Below are 21,154 nucleotides of genomic sequence, written 5' to 3'. Positions count from 1 at the left end.
TTTGTAAATGACTCATCTGATAAATGGTTAACATCCAAAATACCTGAAGAATTCATATGCCTCAACACCCAAAAAACAAATAACCCAATAAAAAAATGGACGAAGGAAATCAGGACAATTCCATTCACAATTGCATCAAAAAGAATAAAATACCTAGGAATAAACTTAACCAAGGAAGTGAAAAACCTATGCCCTGAAAACTACAAGACACTCTTAAGAAAAAATAAGAGGACACTAACAAATGGAAACTCATCCCATGCTCTTGGCTAGGAGGAATTAATATTGTCAAAATGGCCATCCTGCCCAAAGCAATCTACAGATTCAATGCAATCCCTATCAAATTACCAACAGCATTCTTCAACAAACTGGAACAAATAGTTCAAAAATTCATATGGAACCACCAAAGACCCCAAATAGTCAAAGCAATCCTAAGAAGGAAGAATAAAGTGGGAGGGATCTCGCTCCCCTACTTCAAGCTCTACTATAAAGCCACAGTAATCAAGACAATTTGGTACTGGCACAAGAACAGAGCAACAGACCAGTGGAACAGAATAGAGTCTCTAGACATTGACCCAAACATATATGGTCAATTAATATATGATAAAGGAGCCATGGACATACAATGGGGAAATGACAGCCTCTTCAACAGCTGGTCTTGGCAAAACTGAACAGCTACATGTAAGAGAAGGAAACTGGATCATTGTCTAACCCCACACCCAAAAGTACACTCGAAATGGATCAAAGACCTGAATGTAAGTCATGAAACCATAAAACTCTTAGAAAAAAACACAGGCAAAAACCTCTTGGACATAAACATGAGCAACTTATTCATGAACATATCTCCCCAGGCAGGGGAAAGAAAAGCAAAAATGAACAAATGGAACTATATCAAGCTGAAAATCTTCTGTACAGCAAAGGACACCATCAACAGAACAAAAAGGCATCCTACAATATGGGAGGATATATTCATAAATGACATATCCAACAAGGGGTTGACATCCAAAATACATAAAGAGCTCATGCAACTCAACAAACAAAAAGCAACTAATCCAATTAAAAAATGGGCACAGGGTCCGAACAGACACTTCTCCAAAGAAGAAACTCAGATGGCCGACAGGCCCATGAAAAGATCCTCCACATGGCTAATCATCAGAGAAATGCAAATTAAAACCACAATGAGATATCACCTCACACCAGTTAGGACGCCACCATCCAAAACACAAACAACACATATTGGCGAGATTGTGGAGAAAGGGGAACCCTTCTACACTGCTAGTGGGAATGTAAACTAGTTCAACCATTGTGGAAAGCAGTATGGAGGTTCCTCAAAAAACTTAAAATAGAAATACCATTTGACCCTGGAATTCGTCTCCTAGGAATTTACCAAAAGAAAACAAGATTCCAGTTCAAAAAGACATATGCACGCCTATGTTTATTGCAGCACTATTTACAATAGCCAAGAAATGGAAGCAACCTAAATGTGGACAAAGAAGAGGTGGTACATATACACAATGGAATATTATTCAGCCATAAGAAGAAAACAAATCCTACCATTTGCAACAACAAGGATGGAGCTAGAGGGTATTATGGTGAGTGAAATAAGCCAGGTGGAGAAAGACAAGTACCAAATGATTTCCCTCCTTTGTGGAGAATAACAACAAAGCAAATCTGAAAGAACAAAACAGCAGCGACTCACAGACTCCAAGAAGCAACTAGGGGTTACCAAAGGGGAGGGGCGTGGGAGGGAGAAGAGGATTCAGGGATATTATGATTGGTGCACATGGTGTGTGTGGGGTCACGGAGAAACAATGTAGCTCAGAGAAGACAAGTAGGAACTCAGTGGCATGGTGCTACGCTGATGGACAGCGGCGGACAGTGGGGTACAGGGGGACTCAATAATACGGGTGAATGTAGTACCCACATTGTTTCTCTTGTGAAGTGTCTATCAACGATACCTTAATAAAAAAGAAAAAAAAAGTTCACATTATACCAATTGACTTTTATGAAAGACTTAAATGCTTTTCCTTTTCCTGTTTCTTTTTCGCTGTCTCACCAACGGGTCTTGTGCTACCTGGTGCCCGCAGCGGCCGCGCTAGTCGAGCTGGCTAGGGGGCCGCCGCAGCCAGGGGGGGGCCTGAGCCGCGAGCCCCGAGCTACCTGCCATTCGCGCGCCGTCTCCCGGCAACGGGAGCGCGCGCCGCCAGCGCACAATTCCCGCCAGCGCATAATGCACGCCCGCCTCTAGCCCCGGCGCGCTAGCGCAGGCAGGCAGTCTGGAGGAGAGAGCCGCGGAAGCCGCTCGCCCGCCAGACAGAGATCGCTCGTAGCTTCAAATGGGAGGAGTTTTGAGCAAGCTCCGCTCCCCGCAGCCCGCCCCCAATCCGGAAGCAAGGAGACGGCGCCCACCCGCGCGCCGGGCCTTCCTCGCAAGCCACCCCCGCCCCACAAGCCCCGCCCCGCCTTCCCCCTGGGCCCGCCGAGATCCCATTCAGCCCTCAGTCCCCAGTCGTTTCGTCGGGTCCCGTCGGAGGCCTTCCCACCGGTAAGACACGCTGACCCTCCCCAGACGGAGGACTTGACTTTGAAAGTTTTTTTTTCTTAAGTCCTCAGTGGGCTCTGTGCCGTTTTCACCTCTTCAAACACCTTGGTGAGCGTCCACCGTGTCCTGTCTCCCTTTAGCCTCTGCTATGGGATGTGCTGCCAGAACTGTTCCCTTCTTTCAGTTCTTTTTTTGGGGTCATTTTTCTATTCCTTTTATTTTTACTTTTTTATTTTTGGGGGGATCATTAGTGTACACTTACATGAGCAACATTGTGGTTACTAGACTCCCCCCATTATCAAGTCCCCCTCTCATACCCCATTACAGTCACTGTCCATCAGCGTAGTGAGATGCTATAGTCACTACTCGTCTTCTCTGTGTGCTATACTGCCCTCCCCGTGCCCACCCCCCTACATCATGTATGCTGATCCTAATGCCCCTTATTCCCCTTCTCCCTCCCTTCCCACCCACCCCTCCCAGTCCTTTTCCCTTTGGTATCTGTTAGTCCACTCTCGGGTTCTGCGAGTCTGCTGCTGTTTTGTGCCTTCAGTTTTTTTCTTTGTTCTTATGCTCCACAGATGAGTGAAATCATTGGATACTTGTATTTCTCTGCCTGGCATATTTCACTGAGCATAATGCCCTCTAGCCCTATCCATGTTGTTGCGAATCCTTCTTTCAGTTCTTAAAGCTCTGAACTTTAATACAGTATGGGTTTAGCAGAATACTTGGTAAATCACTTAAAATACACCTGCTTCAGGTGAGAATTCCATCTGTCTGTTTATTGCAGCACTATTTACAACAGCCAAGATAGGGAAGCAACGTAAGTGTCCATCAGTAGATAAATGGATAGAGAAGAGGTGGCACATATACAAAATGTTACACTATTCAGCCATAAGAAGAAAACAAACCCTACCATTTGCAACAACATGGATGGAGCTAGAAGGTATGATGGTCAGTGAAATAAGCCAGGTGGAGAAAGACAAGTACCAAATGATTTCCCTCCTTTGTGGCGAATAACAAAGCAAATCTGAAGGAACAAAACAGCAGCTGACTCACAGACTCCAAGAAGAGACTAGGGGTTACCAAAGGGGAGTGGCGTGGGAGGGAGAAGAGGATTCAGGGATATTATGATTGGTGCACATGGTGTGTGTGGGGTCACGGAGAAACAATGTAGCTCAGAGAAGACAAGTAGGAACTCAGTGGCATGGTGCTACGCTGATGGACAGCGGCGGACAGTGGGGTAGCGGAGGGAACTCGATAATACGGCTGAATGTAGCACCCACATTGTTTCTCTTGTGAAACCTTCAGAGCAGTGTATATCAACGATACCTTAATAAAAAAGAAAAAAAAAGTTCACATTATACCAACTGACTTTTATGAAAGACTTAAATGCTTTTTATTTTCCTTTTCCGGTTTCTTTTTCGCCATCTCGCCAATGGGTCTCGTGCTACCCGGTGCCCGCGGCGGCCGCGCTGGTCGAGCTGGCTGGGGAGCCGCCGCAGCCAGGGGGGCTCCTGAGCCGCGAGCCCCGAGCTGCCTGCCATTCGCGCGCCGTCTCCCGGGAACGGGAGCGCGCGCCGCCAGCGCACAATGCACGCCCGCCTCTAGCCCCTGCGCGCTAGCGCAGGCAGGCAGTTTGGAGGAGAGAGCCGCGGAAGCCGCTCGCCCGCCAGACAGAGATCGCTCGTAGCTTCAAATGGGAGGAGTTTTGAGCAAGCTCCGCCCCCTTCAGCCCGCCCCCAATCCGGAAGCAAGGAGACGGCGCCCACCAGCGCGCCCGGCCTTCCTCGCTAGCCCCGCCAGCCCCACAAGCCCCGCTCCGCCGGCCCCCTGGGCCCGCCGAGATCCCATTCAGCCCTCAGTCCCCACTCGTTTCCCCAGGTCCCCTCGAAGGCCTTCCCGCCGGTAAGACACGCTGACCCTCCCCAGACGGAGGACTTGACTTTGAAAGTTTTTTTTCTTCAGTCCTAAGTGGGCTCTGTGCTGTTTTCACCTCTTCAAACCCCTTGGTGCTCGTCCACCGTGTCCTGTCTCCCTTTAGCCTCTGCTATGAGATGTGCTGCCAGAACTGTTCCCTTCTTTCAGTTCTTTTTTTGGGGTCATTTTTCTATTCCTTTTATTTTTACTTTTTTATTTTTGGGGGGATCATTAGTGTACACTTACATGAGCAACATTGTGGTTACTAGACTCCCCCCATTATCAAGTCCCGCCCTCATACCCCATTACAGTCACTGTCCATCAGCGTAGTGAGACGCTATAGTCACTACTCGTCTTCTCTGTGTGCTATACAGCCCTCCCCGTGCCCACCCCCCTACATCATGTATGCTGATCCTAATGCCCCTTATTCCCCTTCTCCCTCCCTTCCCACCCATCCTTCCCAGTCCCTTTCTCTTTGGTAACTGTTAGTCCACTCTCAGGTTCTGTGAGTCTGCTGCTGTTTTGTGCCCTCAGTTTTTTCTTTGTTCTTATGCTCCACAGATGAGTGAAATCATTGGATACTTGTATTTCTCTGCCTGGCTTATTTCACTGAGCATAGTACCCTCTATCCCCATCCACGTTGTTGCAAATCCTTCTTTCAGTTCTTAAAGCTCTGAACTTTAATACAGTATGGGTTTAGTAGAATACTTGGTAAATCACTTAAAATATCCCTGCTTCAGGTGAGTCTACCTTCTGTCTGTAAAGTGTAGTACTCTAAAAGGTTTTGTTACTTTTTTATCTTTGGACCAAAAACTTCCTGGATGGATATAACTTGGCTGATAAAGATGATTAGATTAAAAAGACTTGTGTTTTCGTTTAGTCGCAGTTGAGTGATAACAACAAAATTCAAAACTTCGGTGACAACACTAGATCCTTGATAATTACATTTATCTGAAAAGGTGAACATTCAGGTTTTTAAAATGTTTGACTTTGGGTGTATATTTCTGATGACTTAGCATAACAGATTGAAGGATTCTTGTAAAATTTGTCCCTGCACGTCCTTACACACACTTTTCTTCCACTGTAGTTTTACTTGTGTGGGCAGTTTTTCAATTTCCCCCTCAAAGTTGTTGAATCCATTGCAGGGACAGCTGTCAAGTACCTGCCACTTTCTGCCCTTACGTGGAATGGGGAAAGTTGCCATAAAAATGCTGTGTTTTGTGTTGCTTAGAGGCTTAAGCTCTCTGGAAAATAACTGAACCCACATGGTTCTTAAGGAATTTAAACTTTCTGTCATTCTTCTAAGCTGCTTTGATTCCATAATGTGTCTCCCATTCTCCACAGGGTCTGTAGGACTTCACCACACCACTTTGGCATAACACGTCCAAGACGATACCCAGTCCAGCAGGGCCGGTATTCCTGTGTGCTTCCCACGCTGTGCCGGAATGGCGGTCACAGGAAGCGTGTGCTGTCTCGCGGTCATTCCAGAGTGGTGTGCAGGCCTTCGACAGTGAGGATCGCTCCTCCCGGGAGCAACCTGGCTCGTTTTCCAATGTAAGCATTGCTGGAGGAAAAGACTCCCAGTGTGTCCTCTTTATTCTCCTGCAGTTGTTCATCTGAGAGAATAACTAACTCAAAGGAAAGGAAGAAGCTCCTTATGTGAGGGAGAAATCTCAAGTTCCAGTTATTGAGCAGTTTTTTATTTTCTGGGTTTTTCCCAAGACTATAGCTTAACAGCTAAGGGTCATTTGTGTGAGTGTATAAATTACCCTTTTGCTTGTTGGATAGCTTCTGATTTCCAGCGCCTGAAGTTCATGCTATGTAGCATGATGATCAGAATATCTTAATGCTAGAATCCTGTTTTCTGTTACAGAGCAGTGCAGATCCCTAAGGCCCCAGACTCGTGGTCAAAGGAGGCTGTTCTGCTGGCCCTCGAATGTTGGAAGAGGAAGAAAAGGACAGTGGAGGAGGAGGAAGACCAAACATCTGCTGCTGGTCAGGAGGAGAAAAGAAGGTAACATGCCCTGCAGAGTACTCAACGTGCCTCCCACACGGGCTCCTGGGATTTGTTGAGAGAGAGATCACTCCCCAAAAGAATCAGAGGTCACCTCCTGTGTGTGAATGGCAGGTCGCCTTCTTTGGCTTTCATGGAAAAGCTTGGTAACAAGAGCTTTAATGCTATGCCTTTCATTAGGCACAGGTTACATACATTTTGTAATATACCTTTTCCATAAGTACTAGAGAAAAGCCAACAGTTACTGGCCACATCAGCTTCATACTTTTGATATAAATGTGTTAAATTTTATTTTGAGAGAATGCTGAAAGTCTTCCCCTTGTGGTGGTCAGTTATTTGGGTGACCATCAGCTTAGGTGTCATGTTTGTGCTGAAGGAAATACTTAGCAAAGAACAGTGAAGACTGGAGTATGGTAGCTTTATGAGAAATGAGAATAAAACCAGTTTCATTATTTGGTTTTTGAAAATGTAACGAAAATAGAGGAAGCAGTCTGTTTCCTCGATGGAAAGAGAGGAAGTTGATGGTGCTGAGTAAGCTGCAGAACTGCTTGTGGCTTTCCAAGGAGTCAGTTAAGAATTTTCTTGTAATTCAACCAATTCCAAGACCCACCATGTGCCAGAGCCTACTCCAGGTACTGTGGATAGAGCAGTGAGCTAGACAAAGGTCTCCTGGGACTTGGGTAATCAATGAAACAGGGTAATTATAGATTGTAAGTATATAAAGATTTTTAAGAAGCAGTGCTATAAAAGGGCCATGAGAAAGGGGGAGCTCTGTATATAAGGTGGTCAAGGAAACATGCTCTGAGGAGACAGTGGGCCGTACATTTGAGAAATAGAACCATTGTCCTCATCAGTTACACCAGGTTAGCCATAACCTGCAGGTTCACAGCTGGCCATCTTTGATACTGTAGATGGCAACATTAGGTAAGGAAATACTAATAAATGCAAGTGTGTTCATTGGAAGATTGATTGGAAGTAACGTTGGAAGATCAGGTAATGAATACTAGGGATATGCTTTACAAGGGAGCAGTCTGAGCTCATGGCAGCCAACTAAGCAGGAGTGGCAGAGGGAGATGGTGTGTTGGAGGTCAGAGAGAAAATAACTATTCTTATGGTCAAAACAGGTTTGTCATGTTCTCCAGGTTGGTAATTTGTCTAGACCCCAGTGAGCCTATAACTGAGGGCTCTGTGTTGTCTTTCCCGTAATTGGAATAAGCAGTGATTATGTGCACCATGCGCAGGCCCTTATCTGTGACCTGTGAAGTTCTTCTCTTCCAGACTGAACTAAGTGAGAACACTGGGGGATGTGTGTAGGTGGGTGGCTAAAGTGTTTTTTTGTCTTTAGTTTACAGATGGTAGGATATTAAATTTGTGATTGCAGTGCTTTGGTGAGAAGTTAGCAAATAATCAGTACACCTGAATAGTTCAAAAGGTCTTGATGCATTTTTATACTTTTCTTATTAGATTAGGACAGTCCTAGAATAAATTGACCTTCCTGAATCTTTGAGATCTGAGGCAACCTTTTCTTGTCTAGCATGAACCTATGTTCTGTAGAAAGAGTTACGATCCCAGGAATATGAGAGTATGCTTTAAAGGAGAGGTCGTATCATCTAACTGAGGGTTTGTGATTTGTCACAGGTGCCATGACAGCAGTGGGAGTGGCCATTCAGCTTTGAAGCCCGAGGTGGCCAATGGAGTCCCTGCTGCTTTTGTGCCTGAGTAAGTGAGAATCCATCTGGGTGGGGTTTCCTGTTTGGGAAAGTGTCATTATCAGACTTATTGACCTGTAAGTTTTCCTCTTTGAAGTCAGAGAGGAACATTTTGAGTAACTTGCCACAATAACTATTTTGTCTAATTCCTTTTACTATTTTTCTTTAATATGCATAAGCTATGCTAAGGCTAAGAGGGTTTGTAGATACACTGAATAACCAAGTATGTAACAAAAAGATCACAAGGTTTGTGCAATGGATAGAATGCAGCAGTACGAAATTTAAGAAAAATGTGAGATTTCTGCCTTTTAGCTTAATTATATTTGAGGAAGAATTGGCTGGGAGGGAAAAAGGCTGGAAATGTGTGTGAAAAGGCTTGGGGTAAGTTACGTTTTTAAATTGAGTCAGCACTATGATATGGCTGCTAAAAAAGCTTAACATGCTCCTCCTCTGGGCTGATAGCAGAACAAAGACCAGGAGGAGGCAGGTCAGTGGTGGTCCTGAATGCCTTAGTCCTGCTGTCCGCGGAGTGCTGCTGGTTGGCTGTGCTGCCCTGCAAGAGGAGGCAGACACAAACCGAAATTCACTGCGAGAGAGTGAAGCAACTCAAGATGTCACGGGGTGGTGGTGGGTGAGGGGGTTCTAAAGGTACACAAGCACTAGCCCAGAGGAGAAAAACCTCAGGGGTGTAAAGAAATGAGGGAGGGAAGGATAATGGCCTGCAAAAATCTGAAGGACTATCACATGAAAGGAGGACAATTGGCTTGACTTGGCTCCAGATGGGATCCATAGGTGAAGTAAGTGAAAGAGAAAGTATGTTTGCATCTAGTGCAGGGATAAACTGCTCTGTGGTTGACATTCATCAGCCAGGAGACAGTGAGCTGTCTGTGCTGTCACAAAGGTTGGATGACTATTTCACAGGAAAGATGTTTAGGGAATTTCTGTTTCAGTTTGAATCTTAGAAAAAGTGGTTGGTTCCTCCTAATCGTTTTTGAACACCTTTATTGAGGTATAATTGACATAAATAAACTGTGCCTCTTTGAAGTGTACCATTTGTTCAACTTTGACATGTATCCTTATCAGAATTATTGTCCTATAAATTTTCCTCTTTGAAATCAGAGAGGAACATTTTGAGTAACTTGCCACAATAACTATTTTGTCTAAATTTCACACCCACAAAACCAGCACCACAGTCAAGATAATGAACATCACCATCACTGCCAGAAGTTTCCCCATGCCCCGTGGTGAAGCCTTAAAATCTCCCTCTCATTCTGTCCCTGTTGCCAGGCATCCATTGGTCCCCATTCTGTCACTACAGATTTGTGTGCGTTTCCTAGAGTATATATAAGTAGAATCATACATTTAATTTTTTAAATACTGAGCTTTCCCTTTCTGACTTTGTGAGACATGTTTAGATGAATTAACAGTAAAATTAACAACATTATCCTTTTCCATTGCGTTAGAACGATTTTGTGATGGTGGATGAAGCCTTAAAACAATGTTGGTGCCTTTCAGTAGCACATCTGTGTTTTCCCCTTTTATTTCCCTGTTAGGCCTGGGCCTCTGAAGAGAGACCTCAGTTCCCAGAGCTCAGATGGTGAACTGCATAAGAGACCCTGCTCCTCTGCTGTGAGCTGCTCGAAGGGCACGTGCGCATGTGGCATCCGTATGTCCAGCCGCAATGCCATTACCAGTTCCTACACTTCTACTGGAGGCATCTCTCAGGTACACGCACCTGGTGGTGTGGCAGAATTGGGTTCTTTGCATTTATTAGTTGATTGTGCAGTGTTTTCTAGCCACCTTCTGTCAGATGCTGAGGTCACCTCTAAGCTAACAGCAGTTACCAACCCTTGAATGATCGCTATGGACCAGTGGAACAAACTAGAAAGCCCAGAATGCCTATGTGGAAACCTGATAGAAGACAGAGCCATTATTATAGATAAATAGACAGAGGATGAGTAATTCAAAAAACGGTACTAATTTGATTAAAAAGGTAGATTGAGTCTGAATTGCATTGGGTCATAAATTCATCCTCTAGGCACTGGGAATTTAATGAAAGTTTAAAAAATAAGTGGTTATAATTATTTTTAGAAAGGATGTGTAGACTGGAGAACAGAACAAGTTTTGCTACCAGAATGACTTGAGTTCAAATCTTGGCTTTGGCACTTAGTAGCTATAGACTCTTAGGCAGGTAAATGACTTAAACTCTCTTTTTCTCATCTCTAATGGATTGTTATAAAGATTGAAGGTAATGTTTGAAAAGCACCCATTACAGTGCTTGTCAGTAAGCAGGCACCCAATATATAGGAGCTGGAAAAAAAGTAACACATGCGTGAAGGAGGTTTTTGAGAGGAGAAAGAATTTGACATAAGTTTTCATCCATACAGGAGGCTCTTAGAGTAATATAAATGGCACATTAATGATAAATGACAAATACAGGAGATGAAGGCCCCGGGCAAGCAGTTATGGCAATGCAGAGCATAATAGTATGAAGCTTTACCTGGATCTATTCTGCACTAGGCCCTCTGCTGAGCACTGTACACACATTTCCTCAATCAGTGATCACAACAGACCTGACATACATAGTCATTGCCCCTTCTTACAATTTTATGTCAAATGTCATACATACACAAAAGGAAAGAAAAATATCATAATGATCCTCCATGTGGCTCCAGCAGTTAACAGTGTTTTGTCAGTCTTGATCCATCAACAACTACCCAAATTGGTTTTCCTCTTGTGTTTTAAAGTACAAACACGTTGTTTCACCTGTAGGTACTTCAGTGTATTTTAAAAACTTTTTGAACATTAATAACCACAATGCCTCTATTCCTCTGAGTAATAATAACTTAATGTTAGTTATTATCGCCCCAATTTGCCCTTCTTACCCTCCCTGTCTTATTACAGTTACTTTGAATCAGGGACCAAAAATCAACTCATTGTGTTTGGTTCACATGTTTCTTAGACTCTTTTTTTTTGAGCATTAAAGGTATTCAATTAATATGTGTAACAAAAAATCTGAAGGTAAGGTTGTACACTTATGGAAATAATGATTTTGACCTACTTCATAAGATAGTTGTGAGGCAGTACATGTAAAGTGTTCATGCGTCTACACTGTGCATAGTAAGCATTCAAGAAGTGCCGCCAAAGTAAGTACCGAAATTTACATTTCAGGGGACTTAATTCACACTCAGAGCTTCAGACTTAGCATTATACAAGGTTGTATCTGATGGCCTAACAAGCAGACATGCTAAAAATAATCAACTTTTTAACAGGCCTGGGCGGAGCGATGATGCTCAGAGCTGGGCGCCAGGGGCGGGGCGCCGGGACGGTGGGGGTGGGTGGGGCGAGGGACGCGCCCTCCGCCGCCCGTCGGTCCCCCGGGGGCTGGGCTCGCGTTCCCACGGCCCGCCACGCAGGCGCGCGGGAAGCCACCCCCGCGTCACGGGCAGCTGCGGGGTCGACCGCGGCAGGCTCGCGTGCACCGGGGCTTCCGCCTCCCCGGGCGCGCTGCTCAGACCGGCCGGCCCGGCGAGCTCCCCGCGGTGGCAGAACCCCTCTGCGGACCTGGGGCGCGCCAGACACAGCCCCGGGGTGCGCGGGCCCCGCCAGGATGCCGCCTATCCCGGGTGCCGGGCCCTGGCTCCCAGCGCCTCGGCCCGCCCGAGGAGCAGCAGGTGGCAGGTCGCCGGCCTCACAGCGCGGCCTCCCCGGGCGCTCCGGGCCCGCGCGGCGGGCGCCCCCTGGCGGCCTCCAGCTGTCAGGCTTCCCCCGCGGTCTGTCCCCGGGGCTGCTGCCGCCGCCGCCACCGCAGGCGCGGAGCACGCGGGCTGGGGCGGCGGCCGCGCGCGCCCTCCCCCGCAGCGGGGACGTCAGGCCTCTCTTAGACTCAATCAACGGTACTACTACTACGCGTTTTCTTACTTTTGAAAAGTCTGAGTCATTATGTTCTATAGAATTTACTACATTCTGGATTTTGTTTTCGTCATGGTGCCATTTTGACAAGTACTCTATCCCTATTTTCCCTGTAAATGGGCAGTTGGCTCCTGAGGTTTGATGAGTTTCAAGTTCAGTGATTTGGGCAGAGGTGCTGCTGTGCTCTTCTGATCGCATCACATCGGGAGCACGTGCTGTGTGGTTGCCTCCCACTGGGCTCAGGTGTCAGTCTGATCCTTCACTTTATTGTTCCTATGAGCTTTTCACCTGCTGATTTTAGCGGCCATTTTTCGCCTTTGTCTATGTCCATTGTGGCAAAATGGTGATGTTCCAATTCTGTCCTTCCCTCTGCATTGCATTTGTTAACTGAAGGTCTGTGTAATTCTAGATAGAAGAACAAACCCTATCTACTGGAGTGGCAGGATAATAAGCCGGCACTGATGCCTAGTTAACTCCAAAGGTGACCAGTATGATTCTTGCTGTGTTATCTTTATGAACTGATGATATTTTATAAACATTTCATGATCCTCAGTATCTTGATGATATTTTATAAACATTTAATGATCCCCAGAAAGAGTGTAGCTGCTCTTTCTGATGCAACTTTTCCAGCTTTGGCCAATGACAACCCTTTCAAACACTGGCATTTGACTCACTTTTCAGAAGCCCCACTTCACAAAGAAATGATTTTTTAGTCACTTGAAAAGGAGGCTTTATATACAGTGATGGATTAGAGCCACAGAATTATGTTGAAGGTCAGATCCTATGTTATTCCCAAGGGTCAGTCACGTGACTTGTGTTTGGCTTTTAGCTCTGGAAGAGGCGTCCCAGTGCCTCACCCTTCTCCAGCCCAGCCTCCTCCTGCTCACAGACACCAGAGTGTCCAGAAAAGAAGATGAGGTAATCGGTGATTTGCTGTGTGGATTAATGAGAGGGTGGGAAAGGAGGGAAATTTACTTGGCTCTTAGGCTTTCTGAGACTCTGATTTGGAGAATCAAAATGGTTCACATCTAAAGGGCAGAGACGGTGCCGCCCTGAATCGCTCTTGTCTCTTGCAGTCGTCACACAGTGTGACCACACCGGCCTCTGCTTCCCCTCATGCTGCAGCGTGAGGGGCTGGGGCATAAGGGGAAGGGCTTGCATGGGACAGAGTGAACAGAGTGACTGATGGGGGTGCGCAGCAGGCTTCACATTCTAGACCCCAGCTGACCCCCTAGGTGCCTGACTAGAATGCTGCTTTCTTAGAGACAGAGGTGTGACTAGGACTCTCAGAAACTTGGCAGGTTGTATGTAAGGTTCTGAAGATTGTTTTCTGCTTGTTTTAAGACAAAGGTGTCTATGGCTTCTGTGAACTGCCTCCCTTCATTTCTTTAGGAATTTTCTTTGCTTCTTTTTGTTGTCTTGACACACTGAGATCTTAGTCATGGTTGTTCTAGACTTTGGTCAGTTGGTAGTTAGGAGGGTGTAAGAAGTTATCCAGTGCTTTTCTAAACTTAATTGTGCCTCTTCCTCCTACAGAGAAGAGGACGGTCCTCAGGGATCTGGCTCTTCCGCTCCGCCGGTAAACAAGGAGTCCCAGGGAGAACAGAGTAAGTTGATGAACGCGTGGCATGTGTTGGTGGTATTGTATGGAGGGCGCATAGACCACAACCCACTGGAAACACATACTGAGCCTTGATTTGTGTGGGGCTTGGTAGTTACAGAGAGAGATGTTCCTGTCCTTCGGGGTTTATGGTCTGGTAAGGGAGAAAGGTTGCCCAGACTCATATAGCATAACCCAGGCCACCTGGGGGGTTTGGGGTAAGGTAAGCCTAGGTGGGGGAATCCGAGCAGACCAGGCAATTTCTGTCCAGTAAGCAACCATGTGCACGCATTTAGAGCAATGATCATTTCACGTCGTCTTGACTGTTAGAAATAATCTTGCCAACACCATCCAAGCACCCAAACCATAGAAGATAGAATCTCAGAGACACCTAGTGAAAGTTCAGTATTAAAAACTAGGCTGGATAGACAAACCTCTCCATTTCTGGAAGAGAGCAGGAAGAAAGTAAGTCTGATACTTTATTTGCAGATACAACCACATGTAGGGAGAAAGTGTGGGTGACTTCAGAGAGAGGAGTGCCCTGAAAGGTTGGGAAGAGTTGAAGTTATGCACTTAGGAAGTGCAGGTGACCTCAGAGAGAGGAGTGCAGCACCGTGAAAGGCTGAAAAGAGGGAGTTTAAAGTTAAAAGGTTCCACAATTAGAAAGTGCTGGTGACCTCACATAGGAGCACAGTGAAAGTTTGGGGGCTCCCTCTTTTAAGGATTTTTCAGGAATGTGACAGAGGGCTAGGGTGTGGGCTTGTTAAGTGGTCTCAAGTATCTTTGATGAGACATTAAGTTACTCATCAGTCCTCTAAGTAATTCTGCAAAATTAGCTTATCAAGACTGCCTTTCCTCGAAAGTGGGCAGAGTTATTTGTTTGCTAAAGAGTATGTTAAGAATCTTTCTTGTGAAACCTGCTAGTTTTTTTTAAAATACAATTTTGGCTTTAAGGTGGGATCTCCCTGTCTTTACTTTGCTGTTTATAGGTGGGCCTTTTAGCAGGCTAGAGTAAATCATACAGTGGTCTAATGGACACAATGAAGACATGGGCTGTGCTCAGACACTTTTATCTGGGGAATATTCAAACCTTCAAGGCCAAGTTTCTCTTGACCTTTTGAGCTTTAACTGATTAACTCACTAACTCTGAATCTTTTCTGGATTTCTGGATTTAACTGGTTAACCGAGTCCTTTCTAGGGGGCTTTGCTGACCCTGTACTCTTTCCACCCGACTCATATGTATTTCCCTGCCTAACAGCCACGCCCATGGCCCGTTCGCCCCTGCAGACACCTGGCCTTCTGGGCTCTCTTGGCTCTTCACAGTCAGGGCCGCTCCCCGGCCCCTCCCCAGACTCCAGATCCACAGCCTCTTTCTTGGGGCTGACCCCTGCCTCTCCCGCAATACAAGCCAGTGACGCCACCAAGTCACTTCCAGCCTCTCAGGCTGAGACATCTGCCAAACCCCAGGCCCCGCCTGCCCCGGGCCCCACCCTGAAGCCCAGTGTTCTCTTTGGAACGCTGGGCAGACCACCTGCTAACCTTTCTGCCTCGGCAGTTCCTGCTGTGTCTTCAGCACATCCCATGTTCAAGCCCGTCTTTGTGGCTCCATCTAAAAGTGGGAAGGAGGGTCCTGTGCCATCCAGCCGTTCCCAAGTCACAACGGAGGCATCTTCCAGCTCTGTGAACACCCCGACTACCAGCAGACTGCCCCTCCCTTTCAGTCCTGTTTTTAGCAGCACAGGGCTACCTACATCTTTGCCCTTGTCAACTCCTTCCTCCTTCAGTCAGACAACTACTTCAGGCACTAGCACGAATGCCCCTCTGTTCCCTTGCCGGGCCAGTGTCAGCGCCCCCTCCGCAGCGGCTTGGGGGACCACCACAGGCACAGCCGCAGACTCCGCCCAGAAGCCTGTCTTTGGCTCTGGTGTGAGCGATGTGACCAACACTGTGAGCAGCATGACCAGCCCCACTGCTTCCACTGCCCAGCCTGTCCTCTTTGGGTCCCCCCTTGCCTCTGCTGCCAGTTCTGCCCAGCCATGGGCTCCATACTCCAGTTTGGCAGGCTCTGGCCACGCCTGCTCCAACAACAGCCATCACCTTCAGCCAGTCCCTGCCCGGCGCCATCCAGACAGCTGCTAGCAGCACAGCCAGTTTCGGTGACTTCAGTGGCACCCTCACGACCTCCGCCCCCATCGCCCCGAGCCAGCCTGCACTGACATTTAGCAGAAGTACCACCCCAGTCTTCAACATTCCCTTTAGTTCCGGCACCAGGCCCCCCATCCCATCCTATCCCGGAGTCACCCCACAGCACACGTTCGGAGCCACTGACAGACAGCAGTTGTGGACTGCCAGCCAGCACTGGCCCCCAGCTTCGGCAGCTCCTTTCCTTTCGGAAGCCCAGCCAGCCTTTGGCAGCACTGTGTGGTCAGGTTTTCGTGGGTTGAAACCCGCAGCCCCTCTTTTTGGCACCATCTCCAGCAGCCAGACAGCCTTTGGCAGCACCACAGCTGTTTCCTCAAATTTTTTTATTTTGTGGTATCATTAATCTACAATTACTTGAGGAACATTATGTTTACTAGACTCCCCCCTTCACCAAGTCCCCCCCCACATACCCCATTAGTCACTGTTCATCAGCGTAGTAAGATGCTGCAAAATCACTACTTGTCTACTATGTGTTGCACAGCACTCCCCATGCCCCCCCGACATTATACATGTTAATCATAAGGCCCCCTTTCTTCTTCCACCCCCTTCTCCCTCCCTTTCCACCTATCTTCCCCAGTCCCTTTCTATTTGGTAACTGTTGTCCTTTCTTGGGTTCTGTGATTCTGCTGCTGTTTTGTTCCTTCTGGTTTTCCTTTGTTCTTATACTCCCGAGATGAGTGAAATCATTTGGTACTTGTCTTTCTCCACCTGGCTTATTTCACTGACCATAATACCCTGTAGCTCTATCCATGTTGTTGCACATGGTAGGATTTGTTTTCTTCTTATGGCTGAATAATATTCCATTGTGTATATGCACCACATCTTCTTTATCCATTCATCTACTGATGGACACTTAGGTTGCTTCCATTTCTTGGCTATTGTAAATAGTGCTGCGATAAACATAGGGGTGCATCTGTCTTTTTAAAATTGGGCTGCTGCATTCTTAGGGTAAATTCCTAGAGGTGGTATTCCTGGGTCAAATGGTATTTCTATTTTGAATTTTTTGAGGAACCTCCATACTGCTTTCCACAGTGATTGAAATAAATCACATTCCCACCAGCAGGGGAGGAGGGTTCCCCTTTCTCCGAATCCTCGCCAGCATGTGTTGTTGTTTGTCTTTTGGATGGTGGCAATCCTTACTGGTGTGAGGTGATATCTCATTGTGGTTTTAATTTGCATTTCTCTGATGACTAGCGATGTGGAGCATCTTTTCACGTGTCTGTTGGCCATCTGAATTTCTTATTTGGAGAACTGTCTGTTCAGCTCCTCTGCCCATTTTTTAATTGGATTATTTGCTTTTTGTTTGTTGAGGTGTGTGAGCTCTTTATACATTGTTGATGTCAACCCTTTATTAGATCTGTCATTTATGAATATATTCTCCCATTCTATAGGATGCCTTTTTGTTCTATTGATGGTGTCTTTCCCTGTACAGAAGCTTTTCAGCTTGATATAGTCCTATTTGTTCATTTTTGCTTTCGTTTCCCTTGCTGGGGGAGATACGTTCATGAAGAAGTCACTCATGTTCATGTCCAAGAGATTTTTGCTTATGTTTATTCTAAGAGTTTTATGGCTTCATGGCTTACATGCAGGTCTTTGATCCATATCAAATATACTTTTGTGTATAGGGTTAGACAATGATCCTCATTTCCTCCTCTTTTGCAGCCACCACCTCGGACTTTGGAGCTACGACCCAGACCAACAGCAGCGGTGGCAGCACAACCTCATCACACGTCACATCTGGGGTGTCAGCAGGCCCCGCTGCCAGTGGGGACTTTGGGATGAGCATGTCAGCCCCCCACAGCAGCTCCACCACTAGTGCATTCAACTTTGTGGCAGGACGGAGTGGGAGAACTGGTGGCACGGCCCATTTCTGGGGATGCCTGAGTGAGAACTCCCTTGGTGCTGGCCAGAGCACACTGTTTGCCATCTACGTGGCCAGCACACCTCAGAACACGTCTGTGCTTGCAGGTGAGATGTGGAATGGGCTCAGTCTGCAGAGCCAAGTGCTGTTTTAAGTGCCAACATAGTCTACACTCCTGGAGCCCTACGCTGTGGTGAAGAGACAGATGTTATCTGTAAACAGCGTCAGGTAGCAGTGTAACTCATGACAGGAGGAGCTATTAGGTAGGCAGTGGGAGCCTTTCTGAGACAATAGGAAACTGAGGCCATGGCTGTAGTTCCAGAGTTGGGAGCAGGGACAACGGCTGGGGGTGAGGGCATTCCAGGCACAGGAGCAAAGGCCCGAAGTCAGAGATGAGCTTATGTTTTCATGAGCAGAGAAGAACCAGGTGTGGCTAGAGGTTTAAAAAGGAAAGTGGGATAAAATGACGTTAAGAGACAGGCAGTAAGGAAGATCATTCAAGGCCTTTTAAAATGTTTTTTATTTTTTGGTCTTAATCTGCAATTAGATGAATAACATTATGTTTATTAGGCTTCCCCCTTCAACAAGTCCCCCCCACGAACCCTATTATAGTCACTGTCCATAAGTGTAGTAAGATGCTGTAGAATCACCCCTTGTCTTCTCTGTGTTGCCCAGCCCTCACTTTGCCCCCCGACCACATTGTATATGCAATTTATAATGCCCCCTTTCTTTTTTTTCCCCTTATCCCTCCCTTCTCACCCATCCTGCTCAGTCCCTTTCCCTTTAGTCCATTTCAATAGGTAGTCCATTCTTGGGTTCTATGATGCTGCTGCTCTTTTGTTCCTCCAGTTTTTCTTTGTTCCTATACTCCAGAGATGAGTGAAATCACTTGGTGCTTGTCTTTCTCTGTCTGGCTTCACTGAGCATCATATCCTCCAGCTCCATACCTATTGTTGAAAGTGGTAGGATCTGTTTTCTTCTCTTGGCTGAATAATACTCCATTGTGTACATGTACCACATCTTCTTTATTCATTCATCTACTGATGAACATTCAGGTTGCTCCCATTTCTTGGCGATTGTAAATAGTGCTCAGAAAAACATAGGGGTGATTCTGTTCTTTTCAAAATGGACTGCTGTATTCTCAGGGTAAATTCCTACGAGCGGTATTCCAGGGTCAAACGGTATTTCTGTTCTGAGCTTTTTGAGAAACCTCCATATTGCTTTCCACAATGCTTGAACGAATTTACATTCCCACCAACAGTGTAGGAGGGTTCCCCTCTCTCCACAACCTTGCCAACATTGGTTGTGGTTTGTCTTTTGGATGGTGGCGATCCTTACTGGTGTGAGGTGATATATCACTGTGGTTTTAATTTTCATTTCTCTGATGACAAGTGATGTGGTACATCTTTTCATGTGTCTATTGGCCACCTGAATTTCTTCTTTGGAGAACTCCCTGTTCAGCTCCCCTTCCCACATTTTTATTGGAATATTTGCACTTTGTTAAGGTGTGTTAGCTCTTGATATATTTTGGATGTCAACCCTTTATTGGATCTGTCATTTATGAATGTATTCTCCCACGCTATAGGATGCCCCTTTCTTCTGTTGATGGTGGCCTTACCTGTACAGAAGCTCTTAAGTTTGACATAGTCCCATTTGTTCATTTTTCCTTTCTTTCCCTGGAGAGATATATTCACGAAGAAGTCGCTCTTGTTTATGTCCAAGATATTTTCGCCTGTCTTTCTCTAAGAGGTTTATGGTTTCTTGGCTTACATTCGCGCATTTGATCACTTTTGAATATACTTTTGTGTATGGGGTTAGACAATGATCCATGTTTTCTCCTTTTTGCAGCCATCACCTCCAGCTTTGGAGCTGTGACCCAACACACCAGCTGTGGGACCAGTACATCCGGGTTTGGCAACACCATCTCAGCGCCCTTCACATCTATGGTGTCAGCAGGCCCCACTGGCAGTGGGGGCTTTGGGACAGGCATGCCTGCCCCCCACAGCAGCCCTACCACCGGGGCACTTGGCGTTGGGTCAGTGCAGAGTGGGAGAACTGGTCCCAAGAACTCCTTTTGGGGAGCCTTAAAACCGAGCTCCCTGGGTGCAGCTGGCCAGAGCACACCAACTGCTTTCCCTGTGGCCAGCACGCCTCAGAACACTCCTGGGTTTGCAGGTGAGTTTTGGAATGGGTTCGGTCTGCAGTGCCAGGCGCTGTCTTGAGTGCTGACACAGTCTCCGCTTTCGGAGCCGTATGCTGTGGTGAAGATTTAGACGTTATCACAAAAGTTATCTGTGAACAGCTTCAGGTAGCAGTGTAACTCATCACCGGAGGAGTTATTTAGGAATTCAGCGGCAGCCTTTCTGGGACAATAGCAAACTGAGTCCATGGCTGCAGTTCCAGATTTGGGAGCAGGGGCAGCGGTGGGCGGTGAGGACTTTACAGCCACAGGAGCAAAGACCCAAAGGCAGAGATGAGCTTATATTTTCGTGAGCAGAGAAGAGCCAGGTGGGGCTAGAGGGTATAAAGGAATGTGGGATAAACTGACATGAAGAGAGAGACAGAAAGGAAGATCTTTCACTGCCTTTTAAAGTGATTTTTTTTCTTGGTATCTATCTACAGTTACCTTAAGAACATTATATTTATTTGACTTTCCTCTTCACCAAGTACCCCGCACAAACCCCATTAGGGTCACTGTCCTTCAGCTTAGTAACATGCTGTAGAATCACTGCTTGTCTTCTGTGTGTAGCCCAGCCATCCCCGTTCCGCCCCACATTATACATGCTAATCATAATGCCCCCTTTCTTTTTCCCTGCCCTTATCCCTCCCTTCCCACCCATCCTCCTCAGTCCCTTTGTCTTTGGTATCTGTTAGTCCATTCTTGGGTTCTGTGATTCTGCTGCTGTTTTGTTCCTTCAGTTTTTCCTTTGCTCTTATACTCCCGAGATGAATGAAATCATTTGGTACTTGTCTTTCTCCGCCTCGTGTATTTCACTGAGCATAATCCCCCCACGCTCCAACCATGTTGTTGCAAATGGTAGGATTCATTTTCTTCTTATGGCTGAATTATATTCCATTTGCATACATTCATCTACTGTTGGACACGTAGGTTCTTTCCATTTCTTGGCTGTTGTAAGTAGTGCTGCGATAAACTTAGGGGTACATGTGTCTTTTTCAAAATTAGGCTGCTGTATTCTCAGGGTAAATTCCTAGGAGCGCTATTCCTGGGTCAAATGGTATTTCTGTTTTGAGCTTTTTGAGGAAACTCCACATTGCTTTCCACAATGTTTGAACGAATTTACATTCCCACCAACAGTGTAGGAGGGTTCCCCTCTCTCCACAACCTTGCCAACATTTGTTGTGGTTTGTCTTTTCGATGGTGGCGATCCTTACTGGTGTG

General features: G+C 46.4%; 1 protein-coding gene across 1 annotated transcript; it reads left to right on the top strand.

Annotated features, from left to right (window-relative positions):
• Window positions 1-2,131: 2,131 nt before the first annotated feature.
• On the top strand, window positions 2,132-19,865 carry LOC130678976 (nuclear envelope pore membrane protein POM 121-like; the record flags this gene model as incomplete). The annotated part of the gene is made up of 9 exons (XM_057486568.1): window positions 2,132-2,542; window positions 5,801-6,010; window positions 6,330-6,470; window positions 8,109-8,189; window positions 9,733-9,904; window positions 12,921-13,009; window positions 13,628-13,698; window positions 17,556-17,861; window positions 19,603-19,865. Coding segments are annotated over exons 1-9 (1,542 nt in total), but the record flags the coding sequence as incomplete, so codon positions are not given.
• Between the last annotated feature and the right edge of the window lie 1,289 nt (window positions 19,866-21,154).

The sequence above is a fragment of the Manis pentadactyla genome, chromosome 10 (assembly GCF_030020395.1).
Source record: "Manis pentadactyla isolate mManPen7 chromosome 10, mManPen7.hap1, whole genome shotgun sequence".
Classification (NCBI taxonomy): Eukaryota; Metazoa; Chordata; class Mammalia; order Pholidota; family Manidae; genus Manis; species Manis pentadactyla.
Note: the sequence above shows the minus strand (reverse complement) of the source record. Positions and strands in the feature narration are given on the sequence as shown.